At 39.0% G+C, this 14,899-nt stretch overlaps 2 protein-coding genes and 1 pseudogene across 2 annotated transcripts; 1 reads left to right on the top strand and 2 right to left on the bottom strand.

The window, feature by feature from the left end:
- Positions 1-10: 10 nt before the first annotated feature.
- LOC121977966 (serotonin N-acetyltransferase 2, chloroplastic-like) lies at positions 11-775 on the bottom strand. Its single transcript, XM_042530362.1, has one exon. It carries the CDS (start codon positions 727-729, stop codon positions 136-138), a length of 594 nt encoding a protein of 197 aa, XP_042386296.1. The 5' UTR covers positions 730-775; the 3' UTR covers positions 11-135.
- An 854-nt stretch (positions 776-1,629) lies between these two features.
- Positions 1,630-3,856, top strand: LOC121978683 (annotated as a pseudogene).
- Positions 3,857-4,415: 559 nt separating this feature from the next.
- LOC121976721 (protein POLLEN DEFECTIVE IN GUIDANCE 1-like) lies at positions 4,416-14,485 on the bottom strand. Its single transcript, XM_042529022.1, has 11 exons — positions 13,744-14,485; positions 10,173-10,324; positions 9,486-9,589; positions 8,523-8,611; positions 8,352-8,425; positions 8,127-8,277; positions 7,871-8,038; positions 6,143-6,240; positions 5,910-6,032; positions 4,962-5,030; positions 4,416-4,881 (listed from the first exon to the last, which is right to left on the bottom strand). Exons 1-11 carry the CDS (start codon positions 14,297-14,299, stop codon positions 4,681-4,683), a joined length of 1,785 nt encoding a protein of 594 aa, XP_042384956.1. The 5' UTR covers positions 14,300-14,485; the 3' UTR covers positions 4,416-4,680.
- Positions 14,486-14,899: the final 414 nt, after the last annotated feature.

The following is a 14,899-nucleotide window of genomic DNA, read 5'->3' as shown; positions in this document are numbered from 1 at the left end:
ATTAAATAAGTTAGGAATCAGAAGAGTTTTCCCTCAGAAGGTTGATAGTAGTGACGAATCAAGAACAGAGGAAGTGTCTTAATTTGCGCCTTGATTGTAACAATTAAGAATCAAATTATGAACTATAAGATCGAATTATCTGGTCTTGCGCTGCTTCTGGAAGTTCTTGCGGGAGAGGACCATGCCCCGGACGCCGTCGGGGTCGGCGGCGAAGCCGAGGAGCCGGTAGAACCCCACCACGCGCGGCTCGGCGTAGAGGGCGATGTTGGAGACGCCCGTGGCGCGGAGGTCGGCGACGAGTCGCTCCATCACGGCCTTCCCCAGCCCGGTCCCCTGCAGCGACGGGTCCACCACCACGTCCCACACCACCGCGTTGAACACCCCGTCCCCCGTCGCCCGTGCGAACGCCACCGGCTTGCCCCCGGCCAGCTCCTCTATCCACACCACCGCCTCGCCCGCGTGCCCCAGCGCGCGCCGGAGCCGCTCCGGGTCACGCCGCGGGAACCCCACCCGCGCGAACACCTCGTTCAGCGCCGCCACGTCCAGCCCCCCGGGGTTGCGCCGGACCCGGAAGCCCCGGGACTCGAGCTCGCCGTCCGATACCGTGAAGGAGCTGGAGGCGGCGAGGCAGAGGGGTTTGGTCGGGAAGGAGGTACGGTGACGGAGGGGGAGGGGGATTGGGGACGACCAAGGGCTGCGGAGAGGAAGGAGGGGGCCGTGGGATTGCATGGCCGAGGTCACTCGGCGGAGGATATGTTTCTGGAATGAGGCAACACAAACTTTAAAGGGGCAAAGTGATATTTTCACATTTCTGTTTTTTTTTTTAAAAAATCCATTTTATCATTGCCAAAATTTCTAAAATTTACCATGATAGCATAAATGGTCACTTTCGCCTCTACTGTTATAACTCGGGTGATAAGTAGGAGGTTAGATCCTCTAGTCCAGAATTTTCTGGATAAAGGAGGTCCTATCTATTTATTAGTTAGATTAATTGGATTCTATTTGTTAAATAGGTGGGGTCCAGTTCATCCAACTAATGAATGAATAAGGGATCAGGGATGATCCGGAGATCCTGGACTAGAGAATCCCTGCCCAATAAATATTTATCCCTTGAGGTGGAATCGAATCTAGGGACGGGTGAAATGTAAATTTTGCACCTGTATCATTTACTCTTATGACTTCTTGCCTCCATGGGGGTAGGGTTGTTGTTACTCGGATGTAAATTTATTCGATTGATATGAGTCAATTCTTGAGGATTTTATCATCTCGGGTTATACTTTTCCATTTAAGAGGTCGTTGTATATCGTAATTTATCTATCTGTATTTTATTTTATCATGAGGTCGATAAAACTAGAATATTTATGGTGAGTGATATCTTATTGGATAAATGATCTCTTTCTTTGTCCATAGAGGCACATTGCAATGATAAGTATGAGAGTTCAATATATAATATATACTTGATCCTGTGATAAGGAGGGGCCCGATCAGCAAGGTGGTCAATGACATGATGGAGGTCAAAGTCAAGTTAGTTAATGTCCTTATAATATCGTCCGATCGGGAAACCCCCTTTCCCGACCGGGAGGGAGAGTCGATGAGCCTACATGAAGCAGATGTTAGCAAAGCTCGGTCATGTACCGAGCTTCCGACGCTCAAACAGACAAGGTATGCGCAGAGCGGCTAACCCGTTGAGACTCACATTAGCAGAACAGTGACGACCGAGCAGACTATATTCATACATAGCTCCTCTGTTCGGTACAACAGCGGAGCCCAGACAGGATGATTGGCCGAATGGCCATTCCGCTCAGCCCGATGACAAGATAGTCCGGATGATCGAGGGCTGGCTGAGCGACTCTTCCGCTCGACCTATAATACACAAAAGGAGGATCAAATGATATTCTTTTGGGAACCTGTGCCGCTGACAGACGACATGTTTGATGGCATGGTCAGACAGAAGATCGTACGATGGAAGCTTCCAATGTCTTGTCAGAGATATGCTCGCTCGTTAAGGTATGGTGCAGAGACACTTTTCTGGCACGTCTTTTCAAGGTATGCTTCGAGAAGCGTACGCGTCTCGAGAAACGTACATGTACTCCTCGGGAGTCCTATATAAAGACTTCAAAGTTTCGACGGAGGTATGCATAATCTCTACTGTAGCTACAGTTACCCTGCCATTTCGTTTCCTCGTTTCTTCTACATCGTCGATGGTTGACTTGAGCATCAGAGGACCATCGGCGGGGAACCCCTCCCTGGCTCGACACTGACGTTGCTGTGGTTATAGGTTTTACTGATGAGGAGTCCACCAAGGATCAACAAAAATACTACATCCCCACCATTTATTACCTCGACTTTCGTACAGGATCAATACTATCGCCTCGACTCTCGAATTGATGGTCATCCGTTAGAGAATCATCTGTCATTATTTGATAATACATAAAATACTGAAAAAAGGATAAATAATTCATCTTTTCTTGAAAAATAAATAGCAGAAAATTGTGAATGAAAAAAAACCCCCCCAAAGTGACCGAATCATAAAATCATCTTTTCCTCTCCCTGTCTTTCGAATTTTTCTGTTCTCTTCGGCTAAGGGTTTCAATTGGGTGACTGATGGTTTTGCCCCCTTGCGAGCAGTTATGCGTCGTATTCTAACTGTGAAGTTCTTTTTCATCATCGATCATAGTTTCAGTTTGTATTTCTGCCATTAACCTTATCAAATTCTTTGATGGCTTTGGTTCTGTGCAGAGTTAGAATTGGTGCTCTCACCTCTGCCGTCTGGATAGCCATCGGAGCAGCAGGCATCCTCTATTATCGGAAAGGGTGCCTCCATTCTTGATCTTCAGGTTGATGCCGGTCTGCAGAAGGTGGAACTCAATTCTTCAGGACCGGAGTTTTCTTGCAGCCCACTCTCGCGTTCCTTCGCATGGACCCTGCCTTCTCACATTTTGGAAAAGCTCACAGGAATATCAATGCTCGGTCTTCAGCCTACCCCTGAAAACATGGTACAAGATCCCTTTTGGATTTCTACCAGATTGGGCTTTTTGGCTGGTTGGCTCTTCAGGAGGTCTTCTTTGTTTATCTGGATATGACGGGCTTGACTTTAAAATCCTTGTTTGCAATCCTTTAACTCAACATGGAAGGTATTGCCTAGCATGCATCACAATCAGCAAAGGCAATTGACCTTGGTAGTTGATAAGGTGGACCGTGCTTTTAAAGTGATTGCTACAGGTGGTGATATCCTTGGAGATCAAACTTTGCCGACTGAAGTCTATTACTCAAGACTTGATAGTCGGTCAGTTCATTAGGTAATGCCAGCCGTTACTTTATGTTCATCAAAAATGGCATTTTGTGATTCGAGGCTTTATCCAGACACTCCTTCACCACTTGAGCTTATGATGTATCGAGTGGATATGGGGCAATGAGAACGCATTCCAGCAAAATTTCCACGTTCATGACTGGATGGTTATTTAGTTGCTGGTGCAAAAAAACCGTTTGTTTCTAGTGGGAAGGATTGGACTTTTCAGCACTCTCCATAGCATTAGCATTTGGGAGCTTGATCACGCAAAGACATCATGGGTTGAAATCAGTAGGATGCCACCAAAGTATCTCAGGGCCCTTCTGAGATTATCGGCTGATAGATTTTATTGTTTTGGACAGGACAATCAAATATGTTTTACTTCCTGGAATCAGGGAAAAGGTCTTCTCTATGCTGTCGACAAAAAGGCATGGTCATGGATTGTAGGATGGGTGATCCAATTATGCAGTACTCAGGTTTGCTTAGAAAATAGGATGTCACAGGAAAAGGGAAAAGAAATGTGAAGTAAAAAAAAACACACTAAAAAGAAAGAGAAACGGTCACCACCAGCCAACTCGTAGCGACAATGCTGGGAACTCTAGCTTGCAGCCTCGCAGCAAAGCTGCAAGTTTACAACCGCAATGATCATGAATTCGTGGCAACTCCGCGAGAGTTGACCACCACTAGGATCAAACAACAAACGATTTTTCTTGGGCGTTTACCATTGTTGGGAAAGCTCGTTCCGCCTAGTTCTACAAACGGTTTCTAAATCATCCGCCTAAACAGGAGAACATGTTTCAACTCTAGTACAGTTCATCTTTTCTCTCATTCGCACCCAGTGTAAATAGAGGATTAAGATAGTCAATTTTTAATTCTAAGTGTGTAATTTGACAGTTCACTTTAAGGATGATCATTTCAAGTCTTAGGATTTATAACCTAACTAGTTGAAATTGTTAAACGGCACAAACTAAAGTCTGAGCACATATAGAACATGACCTATCAATTAGTGCAGACTTCTTGGCTTCTTGCATTCATGATTAACTCAAGATGCTGATTCTCACAAAAGTCTAGGCAGACAATTTACTAGAAGGTTCGAAAAAACTGAGACAATTGCAATAACACAATGCATGGAAAATATTGTAGTCCTTTAGCCTACAAAATCCATGAACTTGCACTGTTGGAGGAGGATTAGAAACATATACATGCAAAATTGGGGAGATTAATCTAAAGTTCGTGAAGTACTTTGGAAGAAGTATCGGTGCCTGCTCTTCAGTATTCGCCCTTCAAGTGGGGCAAAAGTTGAACCAGTTGATTCAAGCTCATTATCAACCGTGTTCGCTGAAAACTTTAAAATTCTTGGCGCGCACCAAAGGAGAAGCATGAACAAAAATTTAGTCAACATGTTGTTTCCTGGAACAACGAAGGTTGATGTACCAAGTGGCTAGACGGCGTAGGCTCAATCCAACCATAATCTTCCAGATGGCAAGCATTATATAGGTAAGACTTGACCAGAAAAGAATCCACACTAATCTCCAAGGGAGTGGTTCGTAAGGGAGAAGTTTTGCATACACTGGGGTTAGTACTCTGATAACCTAAACAAAGATAAATATTTTACTGAGTTGAATCATGATGGCGATTAGCCGTCGCATGAAAATTACTGCTTATGACCTACCACACAGGCCGGTGCAAGAGGTATGAAAGTAAGATCCTTTCTCTGCTCATCAGATTTCTCGTTCAGAGTCTGTTAAAGGAAATTACAAGTTACAATCTAGAAAAGGAAGGTAACTTCCATCAAATGCAGGAGTAAAGCAAAACCTAAGCCCAAGGTATGAAACTACAAAATATTGAATCTCCAAAAGTGAACAAAAAAGATCATTGCACGGTAGAATGAGAAAATAAAAAACAATCATGTGGGCATTAAACCTTAATATAGTCCTTAATTTTTCTAGTCAATTGATAGACGATACACTTGTTCTATGACATTTGGATGCTTGTATCCCAGCTCTTATACCGTGTGATATTGCAACTTCAGACCAAGATCAGAGACCAAATTATTTGTCAACTTTTGGTTTATTATTCTCAAATAAACTTTGCAACTATCATTTATTGTCAAAAATATCTGTCCGGGCATCATCAGCATATGCTTTCCCGAGATTACTCATATTTTGTCTACCAAACAACAGAACTTTCGCAAACTGGTCTCAGTGCCAGATTAAAAAAAAAACCCTTGTTATACATTGCACAACAAAAATTCTTTGGAGACTTGTAAAGTAAATCAATTACAAAATCAGCAGCAAGCCAACATATCTAACATGGACAGATGGAAATTGTTATCATGCATGTATCTTCTATCCTGTTATGTGCTTGCTCATGCATTATGGTTGTCAGCATGATATTGTCTATTGCCTGTGTTCATTTTTTATGACTACTATGTTTGGCTTCATGTTTTATGAAATCTCATGTAAAATAATTAACACATTCATGTATTTATTTTGGCTCCTGGTATTATATCAACCACCCCACCTTTCCATGAGAAAACCAAAAATCAGAAGACTGAAAAACCATATTAAGCTAAACAAAAATCAAAATGTTATATAAAAGATTTTGAGCCAAAATCTACCTGCTTACAAAGATCTTCCAAAAACTCTGAGTATGCAATGGGCTTTATCTCATTGAATTTTGCCAGGAAAGAATGCTTGATTGCATCAACAAACACTTCGCACATGAAGACCAACAGAACATTCTAGATTTTAATGAACAAGCATTAGAAGATTACACAAGGCATTAGGGAATCACATCATGAACTCTTCTCATTAGAAGGAATCATGTTTGTCAATGGAACAAGCAACTTACACTGAAAAAGCTTTCAAACCAGGATCCCTCAGCCTCCAAAATGTTCTGAGCCAACACAAACAGCACAAAAGCTGTGATGTGAAATCTCTCCACTATGTCTGTTCACCAGTGTTTGAAGCCCGACAAGGTAATGGAAATTAGTACAACTTCCTTTGCTACTTATCCAGTGTAGCAGGAGATGGAAAAATAAAATTGACCAAGGTTTCACAATGTAAACAAAAATCATAACAAAAGTAAAGGACTTTTTTATATTGCACTCGCACCAACATGTGAAGTTTATGATACAATCAAGGAAAAAGAGGCGCATAATGCAAGCAAAAGAAGTATGGATTGGTTGATTGGTACTTTAACTGACTGTTGATTACTAACAATGGAAATGAAGCACAGAAAAAATGTAACTATTAATAATATTATCTGGTAGGTATTAAAAATGGAAGGAAATTGAGTCAACAAAAACGCATTGAGCTTGTCTAAAGGATATAGAATTTACTGGATGCTAAAGAAAACTATCAACCATACATTAGACAAGAACACGGAAAATGGACTACAGACTTCAGGGAAACACAACTCTTAGCAAATTTGTGAAGGCATTCTTGTTGTAAAGAAAGCTATAAATGATGGCCTACGTATAGGTGAAGATTAATCAATCATGAGATAAAAAAATGACTTTAAATGTATTTCCTGTTATGATTTTCCATCTTTTGACTCAAGGCATCATCAATACTGTATTATCAATAAGCCAATCCTTTTCTGTGTTTTCTTAAAAATCATATTTTATCAGGAAGAGGATCTTCATGGGAAAAAAAAAGTTTAAATGCAGTAAGGTTGTAACATTTTACTGCTTCACTTCACAATCTTTAACTTTCATTAAGTATTGGCTCTTTTGATTTCTGACAATGATAAATAGATTGATATTAACATATACAAAAAGCCAATGGTTAACAATTCCTTTTAAACATGGGAAGCAAAAATACAAAATTCTACATGAGCGCATCACTTTTTACTTAATAGCTTGTAAATACTTAATTTACAATTTACATGTGAGCTTTCATTTTCTTTAATTTGGAATGTACAAGATAGCTCAGTTATTTGGTTATAAGGTAGAACTAGAATTCTTGAAAGAATAGTTACTTAGAATAAGGTCATAGGTCCAACTGGAAGATAAATTATATAGCATAACAGAGAATCAATAATGTGCTAATGATATGATGTCTTATCCTCATGAGCTGGGATGAACTTCAGGCCAAGCTAATATAAGTCAGTTTGTCCTCGGGTAACATTGACCTTGTGTTGATACCAGATCATATGAGAAGTATATGCTACAATTTTTACAAATAGCCATATTAAATGTTTTGGGAACAATATTACGCATTCAGATTTTGACATCTGTTCACCAACAAGACATAACAAAAAATATATGCATACCATAATTCTACCATAGGTCTCAGACTATGATGGATGAAATTTTAATGAAGATCCAACTTTGTGTAACATCGGTTTCCTCTACCTTCTCTTACATACTAGCATAATTTTTTTTTCATTTTGGATAAGATCAGAGATGTGTATCAGCACTCTCATGTAACAATCATTACCTCCCTCTAAAATAGAGGAACAATATCAAAATAATTGGTCAAAGAGCAAGCATGAGCATCTAAAAGGAAATAAAACTGAATTCTGCAGTCCTCAGCAAATCAAGACACTATAGGAAGTATGAAAAAAAATGCTTACCATAGTATACCAAACTGTGAATATTTTCTTTGCTAACTCGTTTGAATACATTACTTTTGATCTCAGCAAAATTATTTGACACCAGTAGAGCAAGGACAGCATTATTGTGAGCAATAATGCAAGTTGATAATGTAATAGCCTGAGCTAACAGTACAAAAGAATGAACAAGTGTGGAGAGTTAAGAAACAACAAAATAAACTCATCTTAGGACAAATTAGAAAGAGACAAAACAAAGCCACTAGAGATGAAAGGATATCAAAAGCAATGACAGCAATTGCTTCATCAAAAATGAATCTAATCAGTGCAAATATCATATCATCATCAGAGCAGGTTGAAAGTCCTTCTGCAGAGTCAAAGAGAACTTGCAAAACATCTTCGCCAAATGACTGACAAAGTTTGTCAAATATCTGGAACAAATTTCAGAAGATAGCATCATTATTCAAAGAACAAACTAACATATTCCTCAACTGCAGCTGCTCACCTCTAATACGTTGTAAACGACATACAGTTTAATTGTTCCTTGTCCTCGTATGAAGTGATATATTAGGCTAATATCTGTTTCACAAGAAAGAAAACAGGTTGTTTCACAGTAAACATGAGAAAATTGTTGTGAAAATATAGAATAGTTGGGTGTGTAAAGGCAAGCATGTACCTGCTAACTGTAGAGAAGAAACTCCTAAAACTAACACAAAAAAACATCCAAAATCTGACAATTCAGCAGCACTAAGCCTCCAAAACTGCCTGCCAGAAATAATTTGTGTCAACAAGTACAGTTTTACCAAGCTGTTCAGCATTTATAAAAGAATAAAGGTAGATAAAAAACTAAAACTATTTCCCAAATCATTCAAAGTCCTTTAGGTTGGTTTATGTTGACAGCCCAAGCACCCAAAATATTTACTTCCTGGCTAGACAATTCACAAGTGAAAATGAAAGAGCAAGTTATTATTGACAAATATATGATACCTATGCAACAATCAACTGAATCTAGAAATTTTCATAAAGAGTTCAACATTGGATGCAAGGTTTTAAATCTCAAGTCATGTTTCGGTCTGACTGCAACGACATTATTTTGCTATCGATGGTGTTCATGGCGAATAGGAGGTGGAAAGAAGAGATGAAAAAGGAATAACATAACACAATTATGTACTTAAATTCAAATTTTATTTTTCACTTGGAATGGTACAATTTTAACATTATCTTGTATGGAGACAAACTAAAATAAATAATAATATCTCAATTCATCTTGACCTGCAAAGAGGTGTCTAGTGTTGGCATGAAACAATACACATTGCTATGATTGTCACACTGATATGATTGACACAAAGACATATGAGACATTGCCTTTGTCGAATCAAGTTTCGGTAATTTATTAGAATAATACATTTTGACTATTTTGACCGGCATGGTACGAGATTTTAAACCATGGCTATATGTATTAGCAAAGTAAAAGAACAAGGGCTATAGCCATGCATTTCCTGTCTTGTTAGCTTTTCCCAAGATCACATGTGTAATTGTGTTACAACAGCTAAACAGGAATGTAATCACAACTTGGAGTTCACAAAAAAAAAAATGATCCTAAAGCTCGAGGGAAGTAATTCAAAAGACCAAGTCTAACCTGGTCTTTAGTACCCTCCAAAGTGCCATAGCAATTCTTGCAGGCATTATTGTCAGCAATGACAAAAATGACTCCAGACAGACAAAGAAGCCTGCAACAATAAGCTGCATATGTGATCAACATCAGACGCATTACACCAAATATGCAGATAGTGCAGCCAATATTAATATTTTAAGATGCTTGAGCCAATTTCCAAAAGCTAATTCTTAACTTGTTAAATTTCATCGTGGGAAAGAAAGAGCATCCGCAAGATATGCAAATGATTTACCAGCCTGTATAGACATATATCCTTAACTAATTAAAACGTCTGTTTCCATCATTTGCAAGCTACTTTTTAAAAAGATACAACTAGCACACAAACTTACATGTTCTTTCTCACCCACATGATAGCGTAAATAATAATTGTTAATCAAAATTAATAGTAAAACCTGAAATCCTTTTGAAGCAAAAAAAAAAAAAAGTAAAATATGTTCATTGTGTTAACCAGAGGAAACTAGTCTAATCCATGTCATCTTAGGTTTGATTGTCAGCTAAAACTTTAAATACAAATCCTGCTCAAGGGAAACCAGTTTTTCCTGGCAACTGCACAGATCTTGGAAACTTATAATTATAACAGAGCTGTTTTATATGCAAGCATAACTTCAAAAAACTACTGTTCATCTTCATATGCTTGGATTTTGGATTTACCCTTTCGCATCTCCATGGCACATGAAACATAGTATTATAAACCCCCTGTCTTTTCTTCTCATTGCCAGCAGAGATTGTTCCTCTAAGGGAACTGCCACGATAAATCTCTCCTACGAAGTACTTACAAGGTGATTTGTTGATGAAGGAGGCTTCTGCCAAGATCAATGTGAACAAGAGAACATATTATATTGAGACACAAATTTGATAAAATATGCAAAATGATGAAAAAATTCTGGTTGAAAGCTATAAAAAAGTACTAAAAGATCATAATGGAAATTGAACAGTCTTACTGAATCTAGTCTAGCAAGTTCATTGAATTAATATGTCAAATATAGAAACTATCATATATGGCAACATTCAGCACACACAGTTCATAACTCTTACATGATTTGCGAAATGGGGTTGGAGATAATATATGGGGCTTCATTTCTAACTTAGCTTTTACCTTCCTGATTCACATCAATTACCTTTTGATGAACTGTAAACACAATAAATTCTCATAATCTAACCCTAAATGTACATTTCAAGAGATTTAACCTCATTCCTGACTTGTGAAAACTCCTCTTAAATCGTCCATATCACCTCCTCTGGTTTTACTTTGTACCATGTCAGTTATGTATACTATTGTATTTCACCCAACCCCAAATCTCCAAACAATACATTGACTAGTAATTGGTAAGTACATCTGTATTTTTCAAACCAAAACACATGACTTTGTAACAATTAAGTACTTTTTTAAAATCCAGAAGGAAGTGTTAGGCTCATCCTCTGCAGTCATGAATGCAAACTTGGTTATCCAGAAAAGACATCCAAAAAACTTAACACCTCATAACCAGTCATGTTGTCCATCATCCGGTCAATCTGGGAGTAGAAGAAAAAATCTCTTGGAGATGCCTTATTCAAATCTATGAAGTTCATATATATTCACCATTTTCTTATAGGTTTCTTCACTGTAACTACATTGGTCAATCATACCAAAAATTTTATTTCCCAGATGAAATTCACACAAAGCAACCTCCTGGTCATTCACGGCCTCCCTTATTTCTTTGGCAAGAGCCTTCTATTGGATAAGTTGCATATTAGTCCAAAGGTGCAATTGGTGCTCAACAATTTCAATTGGGATCTCAAGCATGTCTTCCACAGACAAAGCAAAAAATGTCCTTATATTCTATATTCAATGTTAGTCTTCCTAGAATCACATTTTAAGTAGAGGGTAAGTCTACTATCCAAAATTTCCATGAACAACCCGAATATTTGGTTCCTCCCCACAGTTACATCCAGAATAGTTATCCCAAAGGTCCTTATTCTATTTCTAGTCAAGTTTCTTAAAATCATACTCTCAGTCTCCATGTCCCTCTGTGTGTAATCCTTCATTAAGAATGTGTTGAGATACAACACTTCAACAAAACTATCGGTATACATTAAAACTCTTCTCCAGTAGGAAATTCACAGTCTAAATTCAAACTACAGGACATCCTGATGCTTATCTACAACATCATTTAACAAAAAGACTACATCAAAATCATATTCAAGCTCGCATATTTTGCAAAAATGAAGACATATTTTGGACATAAGGCCTCGACTCATTACTGCTCTCTCCTCAAAATGCAGGTCCAACAATAATTCAAGTAAATATGCTTCTGCACTAGTTCTCAAGTTTCCTCTATTTCCATTTATAATCCTTGTTCCTTGTACCTAGCAACTTATCTAAGTGTCCTTAACTTACTAATACTTCAATCTGAATCTTTCCATGAATGCAATCATATGCATCATGTTTGTGATCCAGATGACATTGACAATACTACTTCAACCTATTTTCTTATGTAATGCAGATCGAATAAGTTGAAGTTCAGACAACACAAATTATGATCTTTGATTTCCTTGAATACTTATACAGTGGGGAATTTAAAGGTATCTCCTTGAGCATCATCACTGATTGAAATTTGTTAAATTCTCTCAAGACTCACTTTCTACCGTCAAAGACTCCTTAGTCCCTCGACCATAAGAGGTTCAACTATACAACCTTATCTTACATGACATCATCTGAAGTAGCATACTTGCTTGTTACCTGCATTTTAGTGTAATCCTTCAAAGGCTTCTTGTATAGGTATGAGAGTTAGGATGACCCCAAGACAAATTTAAAGGAGATCATTTGGACAGTTCGATTTTAATTGTCCAATTGCCTGGCCAACTAGATGAATCTCTTCAAATTTTTCAAAGGGTGGCTCATTGCTACCTTAATTCGATATCATTATCAACACTTCAGACTATTCTACTATTATCAACAAAATAGACTTCAAAACTCCATACAATACTCCAGTTAACCTGGCAATCTTCCCCAATGGCAATCAAGCAAAGAATAATGTGCCTCTCCTTGCATTGTTGTTGGGAAAACTTGGCACATTAGCTATCTGATATCCCATGCAAAGACATTCAAAAATTAAAATCATGAACATATTTTGATGGGTCAATACTCCCGCCATATGTAATATGTACCCATGAACAAGACCTGGAAGTCCTTCAGGATACTTTAGGAGTGAATTCATCACTTCTGAAAATTTCATTTCTACCACCACTGAATCAGGCGGGATCTCTAAACTTGTGGTTGAACAATTCTCTCAAACTTTCTCTTGTATCTACGCCTAGCCCCTTTCTACACGCCGTGCTAAATCTGTTATTGTCAATTGTCAAATGTCAAAGCTAAGACAGATAAAGAAATTTGCTAGCTTTTGAGTCCAGCTTGGACCTTGATTTGGGAAGTTCGCTTGAGAATATTAGGTTAAGAAGAGTTCAGCAGGCTTGCATAGTAAATCATATTTAGCTCAGCCAAATTACTAGGAGCTCAGTCAAAGTAAGTTGGGTTCAGTCAAACTGTAAGCAGATCATCTGAGGTGAATGGATTTGGGATTGACTTGAGCGATTGGAGTAAAGGTGGAGCTAAGTCATGGGATGTGGTGTCATGGTGCCGCAATTTGGAGTGGTAGTGACAAGAAATTAAGCTTCAGTGGATGGTATTGCATTTTGTTCATAAAGGGCATCCCGGTGCACGAAGCTCCCATCAATGCAAGTCCCGGGGAAGGGTCTATCGCATTTTGTTCATACTTATCAAATTATAAATCACTTCCTCCCATTAGATGGATATTGTCCTTAGACTTCAGTGGATGGTATTGCATTTTGTATTTACTTTTTGGCAACCTTGTAATAAAAGCTCATTGGGAGAGAGTGATCATTATAGATTTCACATAAAATCTAGAGAAGAATATTCACATAGTGGACACGTTCGTAATAAAACAATAAGAATATTTCATTTTCACCATTGGTTCTCAACCAAGCACATGCCTTGCCATGGAAAGCAGGAATATGCATAGATAATAGATAACAGTTTATCTTGATTTTCTCTTTGCTTTCTGATGCTCTTCCTTTTTATGTGTATCAGAGCTTTACAACAAGGAACTTGGTTTTGTGCTGTGTAATTTTGTTATCATGCAACGAAAACTGCAAGATCCCTACAGCCTTTGCTATCGAGAAAACCATACCAGACGTTTTTTTTATTGTCCTTTAAAGATTTTACCTTGTAAAATAGATGGATCTTTTGCCATCACCTGGTTCCAATCTAGTGACTCTTCCTTGTCCAATTTCTTGTTCGCCTCATCAGATTCGAGCTTCCACAACCTGTCTGTGCTCTCCCTCGCCGTCGCTTCCTCCGCCCCAGGATCCTCAGCCACGCTTCCTTTCACATTCCTCTGTCTCAACTCCGGCAAAGCGACGAAACTCACCTGCGAGCTCTCAAGCGCCGTCTCCTCTACCGTGCAAACCGTTTCCACCACGGACCTTTTCACCAAAATACTGAGCGCGGTTCCATCCTGGAGGTGTCCGTTCCGGACCACCGAAGGGCTCTCCTCTCTCAATTCCGTTGCAGGGATCAGATCCCCCAACGCAGCTCTCCTCGACACAACCTTATTCTTCTTAGTGGCCTTGTGCCTCCGCTTCCGACTGGGCAACCGGTCGTATCCATTTTCAAGAATAGTGCTGTCATAGGATCCTGTTGAAGGCTTGCTTTCGTCACCGGAGGTATCTACGGCGAGGAGGTCGAAGGACAGTTTGCCGCTTCCGAATCTATCAGGCATGACAAAGCCAGATCGAGTCCGATCGGATGAAGACAAGAAAAGGAGTGGCGGAGGCAAGAAACCCTAGAGGCTTCGACGCGACCAAGAAGATCGGGCAGGAGAGACGATCACGGAAACCGGAGGAGGTGAGAAGCGAGCCGCAGAAGCGGCGACGCCGGAGAAGTAACGCCCGATATCTGGCGGCAGGCGAATCGGGTCGTTAGCGGGTCTGAGCTAAACTATACCTATCCAATCCATCCACAGTCCAGGCTTGCATCCGACCCGAACTCTAATTTACGTATGTTTATAAAATCTCATTGAAAAAGGGATCGGTTTCAAATTAATTTTTAGAGAAATCCTTTGTTAAATTAAAAGTTAATTTGTCTAAGTAAATTAGGGGTTCATGGGGCAAAGTGCCCAGCGCCTAGGGATTTAAATTAAAAGGAAAAAGAACGTGATTAAGAAAATTTGCCACTTCTTAATATTCATGAATTAGTATTTTGAATATTCATGAATTAGTATTTTGCATTCCGAGATAAGATTGAGTTGGCTAGTACGGATAAAATTATTATTATAAAATAATGATTTAAATTTCAATAAAATTGAGGAAAAAAATCTTTC

This window comes from Zingiber officinale, chromosome 4B (assembly GCF_018446385.1).
Source record: "Zingiber officinale cultivar Zhangliang chromosome 4B, Zo_v1.1, whole genome shotgun sequence".
Taxonomy (NCBI): domain Eukaryota; kingdom Viridiplantae; phylum Streptophyta; class Magnoliopsida; order Zingiberales; family Zingiberaceae; genus Zingiber; species Zingiber officinale.
This window is presented reverse-complemented; position numbering and strand designations above follow the sequence as displayed.